We start from the raw sequence: 20,788 nt of genomic DNA, 5'->3' as shown, positions 1-20,788 counted from the left end.
GTTTACAAAATTGTGAAGAGTAGCAGAATATGCTCAGAATACTTTTGATGAATATGTTATAGGTTGCCTCTCATTATTGTATTTATAGTAACGGTTGATACAAAGTGAGCTATCATTAAATACATTCATTAACAACTACCCATTAGTTATATGTGACCCTCAGAGTATCGTTCATGCGTTTTGCAGCCTTTATTACTTATACGACTTCACAAATTGTTGTAGGTTGCCTCTTTGTATAATTCTTTAAAGAATATTGGAAAGTATGCTTAAAGAATTCATCAATGTTAGTTTAATGAAAACAAAAAACTACAAAATTTATGTGGTGTAAAGGTTTTGTTCGGATTATTTAGAACGCGATACATTGATGATCATTTCTTGGTTAATACCCTAGACAGACGGCAGCGTTAATTTGCATTAACTGCCTTAATTCAAATTAATTCGTGCATTATCCACATTCCTAATGCACAAAATCAAAGGAAATTTAAACTGAATTTAGCAATTTCAATATGGCAATGCTGTTGAAAATCAATTGTCTTTTGTCAAATTTCCATGTTTAAGAAAATAAAAAAGGAAAAAATCAGCAATTTTCGCGTTTCTTCAAAATAAGTAGTGGTCTTTCGCGAGTAGAATAGCAGTTAATCGTTTTTCAGTCCTTCTAACAAATCTCTTTTTAAAATTTTTATTTTCACAAAAAATGTCATTACCCACCATACCAATTCTATCGGAAATTATATCTTCTTCAAATGTTTTTTAAAGTTTTGCAATATTATTTTAAATGTAGTAAATAAATCGAGTTCGAGGTCTTGGATGTTTGTTGTTTTTATTTATTCATTACTTTATTCGATATTTCGTCTTTCTTCGAAAGACATCATCAGGATAAATAGTGATTAAAACTATTACAACAATAACAATAATTTCGCCAAGCACAAACGTCGACCTGTTGCTGCTGCCATCTGTTTCGTCAATATTTTTATAATATTAAAAAAAAAAACTCAAAAATATCGCGAATAAATTAAATTTATTTTTGCTTCATCGTGGTGAAAAGTTCAATGGTAGAAAGTGTATTTGTTTCGCATATTTTGGCGAACTTTTGTAAAGCTTTATGAAATGGTCTGCTGGGTACAAACAAACAACACAAACAGCTGTTTCATAAATGCAGAAACTATCGTCTTTCAGGGTGAAAAATTAATTCAAATTAGGACATTTTTAATGCAAATTAACTCTGCCGTCTGTCTAGGGTATAAACTAGCATAAAAGATCAAAATTTAACAAGTAAAAGAGCGTTTTTTACCCTCCACCATGAAATATTATGAAGTTGTTTGAAATAATTAGTTTTCTTTCTTTAGGTGGAGAAGCTTTTGACTACTGTGAACCCCAAATGCTTATTTTCAACCCTAAATGCCAATGGGTGCCACCGTGGTGCAATGGTATGCACACCCGCCTTGCACGCTGAAGGTTGTGGGTTCGATTCCCCGGCCAGTCAACATCAAAATTTTCAACGGTGGCAAAATACCCCTAAGTAATGTTGGCGACATTTCCTGAGTATTTCAGCCATGTAAAACTTCTCTACAAAGTGGTGTCTTAAGACACGCCGTTCGGACTCGGCGATAAACAGTAGGTCCCATATCATTGAGCTAATATGAATCGGGGTGCACTCACTGATATGAGAGAAGTCTCCCTTGTCCCGTATGGGATGTTTGTGGAACAATTATTATTATTATTATAAATGCCAAATAGCATCCAATTTAGTTCGAACATGTAGTTAATAACTTGCAAATACTTGAAATTGGGCCGTAACGTTATAAGTGGGCTATTCCAAAACATGAACACTAGTAAGAAATAATTCCGTGTAATTCCTAAAAATGTCAAAATACTTAAAATCGGGTTGTATCGGGCCCCACGTCGGTGACGCGGACCTATATAAACAGTTTTTTGTGAAAATGTTTTCCAACCTCTAAAAACACAAAATCCCAAATTACAAGAAATGTAGCTGGCAAATGGAAATAATACCTTTAACATTCCTTACCGCTAAGCGTTTCTAACATCTGAAAACACAAAATACCAAGGTATATCCAATTCGGTGGGCAAATGTGTCCGAGGCCCTCAACACTCAGAGAAAAAATATGTTTTTCTTTTGTTTAAACAACAATATCTATTTCTATTTGCTCCAAACATAGAAAACAAAAACAACTAGAACAAGTAAAAAAGCGTTAAGTTCGGCCGGGCCGAACTTTTTATACCCTCCACTATATTCTGAACTAAAACGGAACAATTATTTCTTTCCACAATTTTAAGCGGAGATATTTTCTGACCGCTGCACGGTGGTCGAAACCACTGATCTAGCGGCGCGAAATTCATGACTTGCAAACGAATTGAGATACGTCACTGAAATTTTGCACAAACTCAGCTTGTACCTGTGGGTAATAATGGGCCAAATATGAACAATATCGGCTAATGTTTTGGTATAGCCCCATATAACGGTACCTTCCGATTTTCGGTATTTTGAGGATTTAAGCCACAATTTCGTAGCAAATTAGCTGTAATTTGGTACTTAGGGTTCCTAGTGGTCACAAAATATTTCCACTAAAAATTATGAACATAGGTCCACGTTTTGATATAGCCCCATGTAACCGTACCTCCCAATTTAAGGTATTTTGAATATGATGACCACATTTTTAATTTAACTTGGCTGTAATTTTGCATTCCGTGTTCTCACTGCGTATAAAATCTTCTTACAAAACATTTTCAATACGGATTTATGTTTCGATGTAGCCCCTTTTATGGTACCCCCGATTCGTTGAATTTTTACTTGTTATCCCATATTTAATAACATATTTAGCTATAATATGGTATTATAGTGTCTCCGGGGGTAGAACTCCTCCTTGCAAACATTTCTCAAGATATGTCCATATTTTGATTTAGCTCCCATACAAATGCACAGCTAAATTTGTATGAATTTCATGTAAAATCCCTTATTTTAAAAGTGCAGTCATCAAAAGATTTGCAAATATTTGCAGCCCGAATGAGGTTATTCATTACCCAGAGATTCCAATTTCATTCCCCAAAAAATAATTGGACCTAAGTTCGGCTAAGTTTACAAGATGTACTCTATGGAACAAGCACGTAAAACCCATAAAAACACTAAAAAATTTAATTTTTTGAAAATTTATTGCTATATAACTAAGTACCTCCAGACCCCAAACTAATTTTTATAATTTAAATCACAACCTCTGCTATTAATGGAATATAAATCTTGTCCAGTTTCATTACGAATACATTTAACATTTAAACAAATATGAAGATAATTTTTTTGCAACAATTTTTTAAAATCTGATGCAACAAAAACTCTTGTATTTGATAGTGAATAACTGAGTGAATATTTACAACAACAAAAATTAAAAAACAAAATCTTTGTCTGTAATCGATACAATGGAAAATATTTCGCAATTTTATAGTTAGATTTTTTTACTTTCGCGCCGCTAGATCAGTGGTTTCGACCAGTGTGCGCTGATACCTAAATAAAGTAAAAAAGAATACAAAATGTATTCAATCGGTCGGGAACCTTATATGGGGCTATATCAAAGTGTGGACCTATGTCCTTAAATGTCGAATAGCAATATTGTAAAAATCATTAACAATTCCGATGGTACGAACTATCATAATGTACAAAAACTATTGTCAGCCCATATACACTTTTCACATTACTTCAATATAAATGTCACGTATAATATTACGAGCATTGATAAATACAATACGTGATTTGCTGCTGCATTAACTGACAGACAAAACAGATAAGCAGAGCTACTCCATTGCGGTCATCCAAGCACCCTCCACAAGAATAAAAACAATTAAAAACCATAACAAACATGAAAAGAAAACACAAATTACGACCTGGCAGAGGTTTCTTCCCAAAAACACTTCTCAAATTGTGCCGGTATAACTCAACTATCAAAGCCCAAAGAAGAAACAAATAAACCCAAGTAAAAAAGCGTTAAGTTCGGCCGGGCCGAATTTTTTTTTACCCTCCACCATAAAATATTCTGAACTAAAATGGAATAATTATTTTCTTTCCTGTCCACAATTTTAGGCGGATATTTTTGATATTTCCTAAATAAGATAAAAAGCATAAAAAATATATTCAATCGGTCGGGAACCTTATATGGGGCTTTATCAAAGTGTGCACCTATGGTTTTGGTGGACAAGTTTTGTGACCACTAGGAACCTCAAATCTCGAATTGCAGATACTTGGGCCAAAATGTTAGCTAAAATAAATAAAACCGATATCGGGGAAAACTGCCGAAAATCGGGAGGTACCGTTGACATGGATCTATGTTGACTGTTTTAAGTGGAGATGTTTTGTAATTACTAGGAACCTCAACTGTCAAATTATAGGTAGTTCGGTCAAAAATTGTAGATAAAATCCTCAAAATACCGAAAATCGGGAGGCACCGTTATATGGGGGCTATACCAGAAAGTGGTCCGATATAGCCCATCTTTGAACTTGACCTGCCTATGGAAAAAAGACACTCGTGTGCACAAATATAGCGCTCTATCTCAATTATTTAGAATGCTATAGTGATTATAACAGACGGAGAGATGGACTTGGCTAGATCGTCTTATAATTTGATCCTGATCAAGAATATATACTTTATATAGTCGCAAATGATTAGTTCGATGTGCTACACATTTATGCGTACGGAATCTAACAATACTTCTACAATACATATTTTGCTCTTCGAATATTGTTGGATCGATCAATCATATTTTTTTCTCTGCGTGAAGGTACCTTAAATTCCTAACACAGACCAATAAAGACAATTTTTGATAGTAATGTTTTCTAACATCTAAAAAAATAGAATACCAAATCGCAACCATTTCGGGGTGCAACTGGAACTAATACCTTCAAAATTCGATACGTTTTATGGGGGCTCTTCAAAAACCATTTTCAAAACTAAAAGCTCTATGGACCTACAATACATTTTACCATCACTATTCACATACGTTCATACGGATATAATCAAGAATATATGTACTTTGCGGGATCTGAAATGATTATTTCGAGGAGTTCCAAACGGAATGACAAAGTGAAAGGAAAATAAGTAAGAGAGGGATATAGTGGGACGGAGCCGACCATTTTTATACACCACACCATTACGTGGAAGGGTATAATAAGTTAGGGTTTGGCCCAAAAGTGTGTAATATACCGAAATTATGGAGCTAGACCAAACCTTTTTTATACCGATCGAATTCTCTCCGGATTCTGAGTCGATTTAGCCCTATCTGTCAATCCATATTAGACTTGTGTAATTCCGGAACGAACTAGTTTCATTATTTAATTACATCGATTTTGGAACCATTTGGAACGAAGAAAACAAAAGAAAGACAAAAGATAAAGTTTCATCGAATTACATTGGCCGAAACTATTTGGAACTATATTAAGGGACTAGTTCCTGTGGGGAAACGGAACTAGAAAGACCAATCCCCTTCAGGAACTAGATTGCCCAAATCTAATCCGTATGTTGTCCATTTAAACCTTGTAATCACTCTAGAGGTCGCAATTTTAGTGATATCTTTTCAAAATGTTGTATACATTTATGGGAGTACACACTATCATTGAAAACTGACATTCAACGTAATTGTTAAACAATTTTCTGGCAAATAAATTGATTTGTTTACCTAAAAATGTATGAAATACAATATGTAGAGTATCATTATACCCTACACCACAATGTGGAAAGGATATTATAAGTTTGTTTTTCCGAAAATTTCATGTGACGCCGCGAAATATTGGTCGTAGACCCCCATGTAGTATACTAAAATTCATATCCATACAAGATGATGAGATTTTGAAATGTGTGTCCGTCCGTCCATTACTACAGGCCGCAATTATGTATGGAAATTTTGTATTAAGGTCGCGTTCTGACCAGGATAGAAACGATTATGTTTTGGTGATGATAATAAAATATTTAGGTGGTAAAATGGGCCAAAAATTAAATTTTTGTCCGATTTTGAAGCAATAATAATCGGATAGCCTGAACATTTTAAGTAAAGTTTGGGTTTACGACAAAGAAGAAGGTTGCAATTTAATATGATGATCAGATAATATTTAGCGGGTTAAGTGGACCAAAATATTTGTGTTCAAATTGATAATGTTTTTAGTGTATCTTTAATACTGGAAGACATATTTTGATATAGCTCCAATGGTATATTTTGTCAATTGGTGCCCTATAATATAAACTTATATTAAAATCCAGCCGATTTTCAGAATTTTTTGTAGGATTACTTCTTTAGCCACAGAAATGAACTGGTAAAATTTTTCTTCGATGCGGTCTGTAGAGCGATTTCGTGAAAATTCGCCTTTGGCCCCATACAAATTACTATGGAAACTTCAAGGCCCCAGTGACATGTGTAGACATATTCCGATTGTGCTCAAACTTTGGCAATCCTAAAATCTATCAAAACTAAACACTTTAGGGGGGTGTCGCATAGAAAAATCCGACATCGATCCGTTCCCTTTGAGTTAAAACCAGTCTGAGCCCCACATTGCGGTACCTACAGATTCCACAAATTTTGAAGCAAAATACTGATAAAAATTCAATATATCTTATATAAAAACTGAGGGTATATTTCCGTCAGCACAGCTGCCTAGTGCTTTCTTACTTGTTCTTTGGTCAAGTCGGTAAAAATCACCTAAACCTATTTTTAAATGCTTTTGGTTTTTATACCCTCCACCGTAGTATGGAGGGTATATTAAGTTTGTTCTTCTGTTTGTAACGCATTGCAATATACATTTCCGACCCTATAAAGTATATACATATATTCTTGATCAGGATAAAATTCTGAGTCGATATAGCCATGTCCGTCTGTTGTAATCACTCTAGCGTCCAAAATAATTTAGCTAGAGCGCTATATTTCTGCAACCGAATGTGTTCTCTCCATAGTCAGGACAAGTTCGAAGATGTTAGCTACATTTTTTGACCAAACACCTGTAATTTAATATTTAAGGTTCACAGTGGCCACAAAACAACTTCACCAAAAACCGCCAACACAGGTCCATTTTTTAGTATAGCCCCATATAACGCTACCTTCCGATTTTCGGTATTTTGAGGATTTTAGCTACAATTTTAAACCGTACTACCTGTAATTTGACAGTTGAGGTTCTCAGTAGTAGCAAAACTTCTCCATCAAAAATCGTCAACATAGGTCCATGTTTTGGTATAGCCCCCATATAACGGTACCTACCGATATTCGGTATTTTAAGGATTTAAGCTACAATTTTTAACCGTACTAGGCGTAATTTGGCATTTGATGTTCTCAGTGGTCACGAAACTCACACATATCAGAGATACGACCTACTGAATACAGGTGTCAATATATGAAAAAATTAAAATTTTTGTACAACTATTTTCTAAAGGTCCCGAATTAACCGTCATATCTTAGTGGAGTGGTTTGATTTTGAAAGAGTGAATACATATGTATCTTTACAGTGATATACATATAAATTTTACCATCTCGACTGAAAATTTTCAGAGAAAATAAAAAAAAAAATTGTATCGAAACTTTGCATTTCATATGAGCACACAAAATAATTAAAATATATTACTACACAACATTTTTAACTTTCATGATTTTTAGTCAAGGACGACTGAGAAATGTCCGTCCGTCTGTTTATAAGTCTGGCTGGCAGGAGCACGATAACTCTCGAACGGATCAGCCGATTTAGTACGAAATTTAGTCTTCGTAATATTTGGTCCAAACTTAGTTAAGGTTCGAAGATGAGCCATGTTGGTCCACTCCTTCAGGCAACAACCCCACAGAAGTTCAAAACTATTTAATAAAATGGAGCACCCGACAACTCTCGAAGGAAGTAAACAGTAACCAATTTATTTCATTAATTGAACATCGCAATATTTCCACTAGACATAGATCAGGTTCGAATATAGTCCATAGGTTCACTTCTTGTCTCGGACCGCTTCGATTTTTGTTGCAAAAACTTGTATTCGCTGCCCTCATTACGACGATGTAAGTTTTTTTGCAGGGCAAGTCCATACTTCCAGACAAAATTGCCTAAAGCTGTAAAATAAACCATGTGTAGTGGCTGGACATCATGATAACTCTCGAACAAATCAGCCGATTCGGTCCAAAATTTGGCTTTTGTAATATTTTGTCCAAACTTAGTTTAAGTTCGAAGATGGGCCATATCGGACCATTCTTTCGGGTACCTCCCCTAAACTTTTCACTACAATAAATCTAAGGTAGTAAACGATTTGTTACAACAATATGTATTCGCTGCCAACATTACGAGAGTACTCGTACAAGTTTTTCTACTCCATACTCCGTGAGCAAACAGCCTGGTGCCTGTAAAAACCACTACGGTCATCATGTTTAGTGGCTGGAGCTCACGACAACTCTCGAACGGATCTACCGATTTGATTAAAAAATATTCATTCGTAATATTTTGTTCAATCTTAGTGTAAGCTCGAAGATGGACCATATATGTAGGTCCACTCCTTCGGTTGCCTATCCCACAAAATTCAAACTAGTAACTAACTAGCAGACCCCGGTCCGCGTTGCTGGCCCGTCGTAATGACAAAATTCAAAATAGGTATTTTCTACCTCTCTTCTTGGGTCTATTGTAAAACCGAGAAGGATTTTAAATTTATCAACCTTATTTTCTCTTACAGACTTTGCGGGTTTTTTCGCCCATTGATGCTGTTTAGGATTTATTATCGTCCATGACCCTAAAGCGATTTATTCATAAAAGTTAAAAACAAAATCGTTAAGTTGAATTCTCCCGCTTATTAGGACTTATGTATATGTTTTAGTTTTTCATGGCTGATGGACAGCTGAATCTCACCATTTAAAGAATGTTTCTAAATATTTCGTTTTTCTTGATCGGGGGCGCAACCACCGTTGTCTCGAAAAATAATTTGAAAGTCGATGCACTTAAATATAGCGATTATAAAACAATACGCCCACGAAATTTGTTTACAAATATGTAGCATTTTGGACCATGGGACATTCCTGAACATTTTCTGAAAATTTCATAAAATTAGCTTAAGTAGTTTTCAAGATATAACAAATTTTTAAAAAAGTGGGCGTGGTCCGGTATTTTGGCTCTAAATATTTACCTAGGGTACACACAACCCCATTGCCTCTTTATGCTGAAATCGATATGATCATATGTTTGCCTTATACATATTGTGTTTAAAAGGAAGGCGTAGGGAAGTTACCCTACCTCCTCCGAAATTCATAAAAAATACATAACAACGGTAAACATTGAGATTTTGCTGTAAATTTGATGGAAATCGGTTCAGTAGTATTTTAGATATAACTTATTTGAAAACAAACAACCGTAGTCGGGTCTTTAGGCCCTATAGATTGTAGATAAATCCGTAAATTTTTTAAGCCGATACATGCTTAATTTTTGCAAATATAGAATTTTTTAAAAATATCGCAGAGGGGAGGTTCCCGCCTCCCCAATTTTTCCGAACATTTTTGAACTTTTGTTGGGGAGGTACCTGAAGAAGTGGACCAATATGGCCCATCTTCGAACTTAAACTTAAAATCTGGACAAAATATTTCGACACCCAAAATTTGAACCGAATTGATTGATCCGTTCGAGAGTTATCATGCGCAGCAGCCAGCCAGACAGACAGATGGACGGACATTTCTAGATCGAAGCAAAATTGTCTGAAACGGATATCGTACAAACATAATTGGGGTCTTAAACCATTATTTCGATGAGGCACATTTTTGGTCGTTTCAAAGTGTAGCCTAAAGGCTGAGGGTATAAAAGAAGTTAGGCATAGGAGAAGTACACCTCCCCCTCGAAAATTCAACAAAATATATAGCCTATTCTCGCCAATGTTGTTCCCTGAAATTTTCAAGAAATTCGGTTCAGCCGTTTTTGATTCTATACGGCACATACTAACATACACACATTTGCTCTGTTGCAATTTTTACTATTTTTTCGATAACATAAAGGAAAAAATTTTATCGTAGTAAAAAATTGTATATTCTTGCAGTACTGGAACAGTCTTTTATATATATTGGCTATATTACACCATATGTTTTTCGAATGTATTACATCAGCTGGTCTGTATATTAGCATACGCTAAGTGACAACATACACGTGAAAAAAAATGTGGTGTACTATAGCCATAAGAGAGTATTTAAAAAAAATCAACAAAATATGTAGCCTAATTTCACCGGGAGCCATTGATGTACATTCCCTGAAAAATATTGGAAAAACAGTTCAGTAGTTTTGTAGAAGAGATTAAAAATTAAAAGTGTGACCGTAAAAGTGGTCGTGGTCAAATTTTCTTTGCATAAAGACCTAAGTTGGGTTATGACGAACATTTCAAAAAAGAATTATCCAAATCGGTCCAGCCTCAATCGGTCTCAACTGATGCCATTACCAACGGACGACATTTGATTTTTATTTGTATAGATGTGTGTACTTTGCGAATCGTATTATTTGTGTGCGACATAGGTCAGGCTATATCGGTCCACTGCTCAGGGTACTCGATTTTTTTTAAATTGAATTAATTGAGCTGTCACGACCTAAGGGGTTTTGTATTGAAATATTGATATCTAGCAAAGTCCACACGCATCCAACCAATATGCTACGATCGTTTCACTGGTGATTTAATTCAGCTCATCAGGCATATTTATATGTGGTGCTAGACAAAGGCTGAGTTTGAAAACTTGTATATATACTAAACTTATTGCAAATTTGCAGTTGTAAAGTACTTTTGAAGCCTTTTTACTATGAAGTCATCCTAATGTCTCTGGTCTTCATAGAATCCTTCTTCAATACACACACATATACAATCGAAGATTTTTTTTTCCTTCAGGAATTGTAATGCCTTCCGGTTCGGAAGTTTTGATAGATTGGCAGTGGCTTAGAACGCTAATACATCGACAACATTGTCTTTTTGTTGTAGAGGACCCAGGTTTAAACCTCAGCCGGGCAGCCGGGCTCATGCTATGAATTTTATATTTAATTTTTTGTCTTATTAGGACGAAGGTCATTTATTTGTAGGAGTTTTATTTAATTGAATTAATTTAGCTATCATGACCTAAGGGGTTTTGTATTGAAAAAGTGATATCTAGCGAAATCCACACACATCCAACCAATATGCTACGATCGTTTCGCTGGTAGTTTAATTCAGCTCATCAGGCATATTTATATGTGGTGCTAGACAAAGGCTGAGTTTGGAAATTTGTATATATACTAAAATTATTGCGAATTTGCAGTTGTGATGTATTTTTGAAGCCTTTTTACTATCAATTCAGCCTAGTGTCTCTGGTCTTCGATCGAAGATTTTTTAATATTAATTTTTAATCGAGCCAAACTTATAACTTTCAAAGGCAGCGCTAAGCGTTTGTCATGAAAGCACAACTAAATGGGAAAATCCTCTTTGTTGTTGTAAAAAATGCATTTGAAAGAAGAAAAGTTCGAGGACAGCGAAGCCGCTTCACATCCGATATACCTGAAGAGCCTTTACCGAAGGCGAAACATGCATGTCATAGTGGTTCGAATCGTCGGCTTTCCTTTTTCACTTACATTATAAGAGCATAAAGCTCGATTAAAAAATTAATACTAAAAAAAAGATCTTCGCCTAAAAAGGCAAAATTTTCAAATAAAGAAGATTTTTTCTTCATTAATTTTTTTGTGTGCCTTCCCGTTCGGAAGTTTTGACAGATTGACAGTGGATTAGAACGCTAAGACCTCGACAACATTGTCTGTTTGTTGGAGAGGACCCAGGTTCAAACTATGAATGAATGCTTCAGCTATGAATGTTTTATTTAATTGTTGTCTTATTAGGACTTTGATTGATTTTTGTTGTAACAACTTGTATTCGCTGCCCCATTACGACGGTACAAGTTTTTTCAGGGGCAAGCCTTTACATCCTGAGAGCAGTTCCAGAAAGCTAATAAAACCATAACAATCTTCGAACTGGATACTATCTTATTCCAAGCTTTGCATATCGTAATATGTCTGCAAATCTTAAACAAAATTTGAAGATGGTACTTCTCGGTTTTATCATTTAAGCGGAATTTAATATATGCAGCACTAATCAAATGACAGTGCTATGTATAAAATTACACTATTGCAGTATGGTGCACTCAATTTCATTGATATTGTGAATAATTTTGCATAATTCTAATTATATAATTTGTAAGTTATGTTTCACGAAATTCCAGCTAAAGCGACTGCAACATAATTTGTACTAACCGCTAAATATGAATACTCAAAAATGATGCCGGCTCTTTTGATGTGGGCAATTGAAAAACATTTAAGACTAATGATAGTAGTCTTATTATATCTTCAAAGAATTATTATTGCCAGTAACATATTTAGAGCTACTATAAATAGGAAAATATTGATGTATAATTTGTATTTCGAATCAACTATTCATTGAACAAATTTCAAACTTGTTTCAGCAAAGCAAAACATTAAAACAAAATGCGCGGTTTATTGGTAAGGCAATAATATTCAATTACCATTTACAGGATTCTTAATGTAAAGTTTTTTACCAAATTTCAGGTACTATGCTTTATTGCCTTTTCCTCTGCTGCTCCGAAAGGATATGATTATCCAAATCACAGCGCCACTCCCGCTGAGGGCAGTTATAGTGTACAGCCCTTGATTTCAAAACGCTTCTATATTTTCTCCGGTCCCGTTGAGGAAGGAGTGGAAGTTCAGCATCGTGATATAACAATTGGTACGCCTCGCAAAAACTACAATATAGTTTTCGTCAAAGCACCCGTGGAAAAACAACAAAAAATCAAGGTCCGTGTTATACCTGCTGTTAACGAAGAAAAGACTGCCATTTATGTTCTGTCAAAGAAATCTGATGCTCCGATTGTTGAAACTTTGGTTCAAGAACCTGTAACTACCACTAGTAAACCAGAAGTCGCTTTCATCAAGTACCGTACCAACGAAGAAGCTGAACATTTTCAACGTCATGTCCAGGCTGAATACGATCATTTGGGTGGTTCCACAAGTGTCACAAATGAAGGTGTATCACCTGTTAAATCTGTTGTTGGTGCATTGGATAGTTTCCAGTCAGATGAAGCAAAAGGTTCAGCAGTAGCATCTGCATCATCCAGCGCTTATTTGCCACCCGGAAAGAAGCATTAATTTTTTTTTGTTCATAGATAATTTTTTGTTACGAAATCAATGTTTTAAATACAATAAACACTAATTTCATTTGTTAAAACGTGAAACATAGCCCTCAATTTTTGCACAGCTTAGTTTCAGGATTATAAAGATGTACATATACATATCTCGAAAATCGTTATTTGACATATCGTCGGTGTCATGCTTAAGTGTTCCATACACCATTTGTCCGTTTTGAGATAATCGCATTTTAATGTTTTGCGTCACAACTGCGTGGAGCTGACTAAAGAAAATATTTATACTTTTGACTTGAATTATTAATAATAGTATATAGAACATATTTGCAAAAATATAGAGGAATGTGTATTGGTATATAAAAGCTATAGGGAATTTTTAATAATTAGAATTTTTGTCGATTTGTTCCATATCCGCACTTATGCCATACACATGTGAAATATTGTACACCATATGAAACAAAGTGACAAAAATGTTTCCATCTTTGCCGCAATAAATTAAAAACTTCTATATGGAAAATTAAAGTTCTGATTTTTGAAATGTGTTTTTAAAGTTGTAAGTTTTTAAACAAATAATTTTATAACTGAAAAGAGTTTAATTTTTCGCGTCGATTAGTGGATATATGGGAAACTAGAGCAGACAGGAGGAATCCGACCAAAAATTCAAAAATGGCGTATGGAACACATAAGCATGACTCCGACGATATGCTGTTGACGTATGGTTATTTAGTATGACCATATTTCATATGTTCTCCCGTAGCTTTTCTTAAATTTAGTTCAGAAATCGATTTTCTTGGCCAAACCCCCAATTTGTGGTCGTCACCGATTGTTAATTTTTATATGGAACTAGCTGACCCGGTCCGCGTTGCTGGCCCGTTGTTTGGGTTCTCCGTGTAAACTTTAGTTATCTATCCAGTATTGATACACCCATAATTAGGCATCCCTCTAGAAACTTCATAATATAAATCAATGTTTTGACATAAATTCCATATTACGGTATCCCCCAAATTTAAGATATAAAATCTCTTTTATTATACCCTTCACCATAAATCGACAGTTTAAAGAACTTTGTGTCCCACATATAATGGTCGGTGCACGTCAATTAACATTGCTATATATTGGATTGTTGGTCTCGGTTGGGGTCGTAATTATTACTGCAAAGAATTGGAGGTATAGGTCCACGTTTCCATAGAACGGTACCGGCTGATTTTCGCTATTTTTGAGGATTTAACATCATTATCACACCGAAATGGCTGAAATCTGGTTTTAATATATTTTAAAGAGGAGAACATAAGTATTCGTTTCGACCGAAAGACACGCCTTTTTATTTGCGCTCGGTATGTAACAGTAATAGATTCACGTTTTGATACAGCTCCCATAAAACAGTACCTCCCGATTTTCGATAGTTCAGAGATATAGCCACTGTTCTGTATACGTCCTCGTTTTGATATAGCTCCCATAGAACGGTGGCGCCTAATTTTCGCTATTTTTGGTGGATTTAACCTCATTCAGCCCGATCGAACGTAACGCCTGTTTTCTTCGCGCTCTATATGCAGTAGTGGTAAAATACCCCTCAGCGAAATGTATGTTCCTTCGGGATATGTATGGCAACATTTATATAATACATAAAAAAATTACTTCTGTAAATTGTAGTTGTTATTATCGAGATTTTGCTGTATTTAAAAAATGTATCTTTACCTAGCTATTCCAAGGACTGAAATCAATGCTCATGAAGTTTCACTTCCCACATTTTGAGATTTTATCAGTAATTATAATATTTTCAAAAATCGAACACGATCGCGGTATTCTGATTCCAATGATGATATTGTATTGTATATCAATAACTTTGTCTGATTTCCAATGGATCTTTCTGGAATTTCGATCTTGTGACATCTCAAGTTATCCGGATTTTACTGTATTCCAAAATGTGGAGTTGATCGCGCTGTCCCACTTATTGTTTAGTGTTCAGCGTTTATAGCGTTTTTTAGGCACGCTTACAAAATTATGTATATTATCTGAAATAATAAATGTTTGCAAATTTTGTGATGACCGCGATATTTCACTCTTCGCGATATTTCACTTCCGCGAAGACCATTCAGGGTCAAGACAGTAATTACAGTAGTATTGCAACCAATCTGTAAACAATACGTTCAAAAATATCATGGACTTCAGATTTAAAAACAAAAAATTTGAAGGATAACCTCCGGTCACTACACTTAGCCGTATTAAAATAGCTCAAGGCCGCGCTATCCCACTTGTTCAAGCTAGTGTTTATATCATTTTTGTGTCACGCTTACTAAAATTATGTATATTAATTGAAATCATACATTTTTGAAAACTTTGTGATGACCGCGATCATTCAGGGAAAACAATCTGTAAGCAATACGTTCAAAAATATCAAAGATTTCAGATTTTCTTAAAAACATTGTGGGGGAGGACCACCGGTCACTACTCCTAGCCGTATAAAAACAGCTTACGACAGTAATTGAAATAATACATTTTTGAAAATTTTGGGATGACCGCGATTTTCACTTCCGCGACGACCATTCAGGGTCAAGACTGTAATTACCATAGCATTGCAAACAATTTGTAAACAATATATTAAAACAAAATTTGAATTTCGCGGTTTTCTTAAAAAAATTGTGGGGAGGACCACCGGTCACTACACTTAGCGGGATAAAAAAATAGGTTGCGACCTATTCTCAGACCTAAAAACTCCACATACAAAATTTCATAAGATTTCCCAATCAATTTTTCGGAATTTCTATATAGTGACATCTCAATTCATAGGGATTTTACTGTATTCCAAAATATGGCGTTGACCGCGTTATCCCACATATTGCAGCCAGTGTTTTAGCGGTTTTGTAGTCACGCTTACTAAAATTAGGTATATTATCTGAAATAATACATTTTTGAATAATTTGGGATGACCGCGATATTTCACTTCCGCGACGACCATTCAAAAAAATATATAGCCTATTTTCACCACCGGTGTTCCCAGTACATTATCTGAAATTTTCAAGAAAATCTATTCAGCCGTTTTTGAGTCTATTCGGAACATACAAACATACAAACAAACAAACATACTAACATACACACATTGCCTTTTATATATTAGATTCGTTTTCCGAAATTACCGAAGCGTTTACACGAAGTGAGCTATTTCTATTTTTTTCTCAGATACTAAATTTTAGTGAAATTCCATATTTAATTGACTAGAACTTTTAGGGAATAGCATGGAACAAAGTTTTACACTTTCTAAAGTTTATTATAATTACTCGTACATCGGTAAAAATACGTGTTTTGCAATATCGTTTCTCATACTGATTATCGTTTTTATAAGTGTGTTTTTCCGTTTGTAACGCATTGAAATAATCATTTGCGACCCCACAAAGTATAAATATTATTGATCAGGATAAATTCTGAGTCGATTTATGCATGTCCGTCCGACTGTGGTAATCACTCGAGTATCCACAAAAATGCACGCAGAAAAATTTATGTTAGAAATAGGTTTGGATCCAAACAAATATATGTTTGGGACCGGTTGCAAACAAATTAATGTTTGGATCCAAACATAATATGTTTGGGTCCAAACAAATATATGTTTGCAACATTTTGTAACATATCTCAATTTGATATGTTTGGGTACCAACATATTTTTTATGTTAGAACATTTTTTTCATGGGTGGAGAGAGGATGATTGTCAACGAGAGTAATAACAGTGCTCTCGCGGCTGTGGATTGCTGTTTTATAATGAAGAGTTGTGTGTATTGTATAATAGAAGACGTAGAAGCGAAGAAGGGGGCTTTGGTGGCGTGTATGTGACAAACTAGTGTGTTTCTTGTTTTGTTGTTGTTAACCAACTTAGGACGAGAAGAAGAAATGAAGAAATTATATGAATTCTATTTTATTTCTTTCTTCGGTGTTTTAGATGCCTTTGTAGAGTCAAGACGGTAAAGTGAGTGAATAAATCAGTGTTTTGTGTTTTCTTAAAGAAATTGTGCTTTTTAGTAAATTAAATGCCCAATACATTTTATAATTGAATCGGAAAGTTGAATGGAATTATTTTATTGGACAAGGAAGAAATCGCATTTAATATTGGTAATTACATACATACTTATGTATATTTGAAATATGGCATATCCATATTTATTTATTACATTACATAATCATTTGATTCTAGATGCCGATTCCCCGCTGATGATTTCATCTATGAGGACAATTTGTATTATTTCACAACAAAGGAGAAGCGTTCAACTACGTTTCTATATATTTTTATACCCTCCACCATATGGAGGGTATAATTAAATTTGTCATTCCGTTTGTAACACATCGAAATATTCGTCGGAGACCCTATAAAGTATATATATTATTGATCAGCATAAAATTCTATGTCGATTTGACCATGTCCGTCTGTCCGTCCGTCCGTCTGTCTGTCTGTCTGTTGAAATCAAGATACAGCTCGCAATTTTAAAGATAGAGAGTCAAAATTTGGTACAGAAGTTTTTATTACATGCAGGATGGTTGGTATTGAAAATGGGATATATCGGTCCACGTTTTGATATAGCCCCCATAGAACGGTACCTCCCGATTTTCGGTATTTTTAAGGTTTTAGCTTCATTATCCTACCAAAATGGCTGAAATTTGGTACGTAGTCTTCTTTAGGGGTATAAAACTTTCCCCCAGAATTTTGTCGGTATCGGTCCACACTTTCATATAGCCCCCATAGAACGGTACCTCCCGATTTTCGGTATTTTTAAGGTTTTAGCTTCATTATCGTACCAAAATAGCTGAAATTTGGTACGTAGTCTTCTTTAGGAGTATAAAACTTTCCCCCAGAATTTTGTCGGTATCGGTCCACACTTTCATATAGCCCCCATAGAACGGTACCTCCCGATTTTCGGTATTTTGAAGGTTTTAGCTTCATGATCACACAGAAATGGCTGAAATTTGGTATTTAGACTTTGTACAGGGGTACTCAAACTTCCCCCTTAACTTTGTCGGTATAGGTCCACGCCTTCATATACCCCCCATGGAAAGGTACCTCCCGATTTTTCGTATTTTGAAGGTTGGGTCTTCAATATTCCACCAAAATGGCTGAAATTTGGTATTTAGTCTTCAATGTGATATAAAATTGTTCGCCAAAAATATGTCTGTACAGGTTCACGCTTTCATATTGCCCCATTTCTGACTAAAATTCGTCGGTATAGGTCCACGTTTCGATATAGCCCCCATAGAACGGTACCTCCCGATTTTCGTAATACTGATGATTGCGACGTCAATATCCAACCGAAATGGCTGAAATTCGTTATTTCGTCTTCCAAGAGTTATAAAATATTCCAGAAGAGTATAGGTCCATGTCTTCCTATATCCCCATATAGGATATCGTACAAACATAATTGGGGTCTTAAACCATTATTTCGATGAGGCACATTTTTGGTCGTTTCAAAGTGTAACCTAAAGGCTGAGGGTATAAAAGAAGTTAGGCATAGGAGAAGTACACCTCCCCCTCGAAAATTCAACAAAATATATAGCCTATTCTCGCCAATGTTGTTCCCTGAAATTTTCAAGAAATTCGGTTCAGCCGTTTTTGATTCTATACGGCACATACTAACATACACACATTTGCTCTGTTGCAATTTTTACTATTTTTTCGATAACATAAAGGAAAAAATTTTATCGTAGTAAAAAATTGTATATTCTTGCAGTACTGGAACAGTCTTTTATATATATTGGCTATATTACACCATATGTTTTTCGAATGTATTACATCAGCTGGTCTGTATATTAGCATACGCTAAGTGACAACATACACGTGAAAAAAAATGTGGTGTACTATAGCCATAAGAGAGTATTTAAAAAAAATCAACAAAATATGTAGCCTAATTTCACCGGGAGCCATTGATGTACATTCCCTGAAAAATATTGGAAAAACAGTTCAGTAGTTTTGTAGAAGAGATTAAAAATTAAAAGTGTGACCGTAAAAGTGGTCGTGGTCAAATTTTCTTTGCATAAAGACCTAAGTTGGGTTATGACGAACATTTCAAAAAAGAATTATCCAAATCGGTCCAGCCTCAATCGGTCTCAACTGATGCCATTACCAACGGACGACATTTGATTTTTATTTGTATAGATGTGTGTACTTTGCGAATCGTATTATTTGTGTGCGACATAGGTCAGGCTATATCGGTCCACTGCTCAGGGTACTCGATTTTTTTTAAATTGAATTAATTGAGCTGTCACGACCTAAGGGGTTTTGTATTGAAATATTGATATCTAGCAAAGTCCACACGCATCCAACCAATATGCTACGATCGTTTCACTGGTGATTTAATTCAGCTCATCAGGCATATTTATATGTGGTGCTAGACAAAGGCTGAGTTTGAAAACTTGTATATATACTAAACTTATTGCAAATTTGCAGTTGTAAAGTACTTTTGAAGCCTTTTTACTATGAAGTCATCCTAATGTCTCTGGTCTTCATAGAATCCTTCTTCAATACACACACATATACAATCGAAGATTTTTTTTTCCTTCAGGAATTGTAATGCCTTCCGGTTCGGAAGTTTTGATAGATTGGCAGTGGCTTAGAACGCTAATACATCGACAACATTGTCTTTTTGTTGTAGAGGACCCAGGTTTAAACCTCAGCCGGGCAGCCGGGCTCATGCTATGAATTTTATATTTAATTTTTTGTCTTATTAGGACGAAGGTCATTTATTTGTAGGAGTTTTATTTAATTGAATTAATTTAGCTATCATGACCTAAGGGGTTTTGTATTGAAAAAGTGATATCTAGCGAAATCCACACACATCCAACCAATATGCTACGATCGTTTCGCTGGTAGTTTAATTCAGCTCATCAGGCATATTTATATGTGGTGCTAGACAAAGGCTGAGTTTGGAAATTTGTATATATACTAAAATTATTGCGAATTTGCAGTTGTGATGTATTTTTGAAGCCTTTTTACTATCAATTCAGCCTAGTGTCTCTGGTCTTCGATCGAAGATTTTTTAATATTAATTTTTAATCGAGCCAAACTTATAACTTTCAAAGGCAGCGCTAAGCGTTTGTCATGAAAGCACAACTAAATGGGAAAATCCTCTTTGTTGTTGTAAAAAATGCATTTGAAAGAAGAAAAGTTCGAGGACAGCGAAGCCGCTTCACATCCGATATACCTGAAGAGCCTTTACCGAAGGCGAAACATGCATGTCATAGTGGTTCGAATCGTCGGCTTTCCTTTTTCACTTACATTATAAGAGCATAAAGCTCGATTAAAAAATTAATACTAAAAAAAAGATCTTCGCCTAAAAAGGCAAAATTTTCAAATAAAGAAGATTTTTTCTTCATTAATTTTTTTGTGTGCCTTCCCGTTCGGAAGTTTTGACAGATTGACAGTGGATTAGAACGCTAAGACCTCGACAACATTGTCTGTTTGTTGGAGAGGACCCAGGTTCAAACTATGAATGAATGCTTCAGCTATGAATGTTTTATTTAATTGTTGTCTTATTAGGACTTTGATTGATTTTTGTTGTAACAACTTGTATTCGCTGCCCCATTACGACGGTACAAGTTTTTTCAGGGGCAAGCCTTTACATCCTGAGAGCAGTTCCAGAAAGCTAATAAAACCATAACAATCTTC

At 35.1% G+C, this 20,788-nt stretch overlaps 1 protein-coding gene across 1 annotated transcript; it reads left to right on the top strand.

Moving 5' to 3' along the window:
- Nucleotides 1-12,475: 12,475 nt before the first annotated feature.
- Nucleotides 12,476-13,153, top strand: LOC141389228 (uncharacterized). The gene is made up of 2 exons (XM_073960461.1): nucleotides 12,476-12,490; nucleotides 12,557-13,153. Exons 1-2 carry the CDS (start codon nucleotides 12,476-12,478, stop codon nucleotides 13,151-13,153), a joined length of 612 nt encoding a protein of 203 aa, XP_073816562.1.
- Nucleotides 13,154-20,788: the final 7,635 nt, after the last annotated feature.

Source organism: Musca autumnalis, unplaced genomic scaffold (assembly GCF_047663935.1).
Source record: "Musca autumnalis isolate F117 unplaced genomic scaffold, ASM4766393v1 scaffold_1, whole genome shotgun sequence".
Classification (NCBI taxonomy): Eukaryota; Metazoa; Arthropoda; class Insecta; order Diptera; family Muscidae; genus Musca; species Musca autumnalis.
Note: the sequence above shows the minus strand (reverse complement) of the source record. Positions and strands in the feature narration are given on the sequence as shown.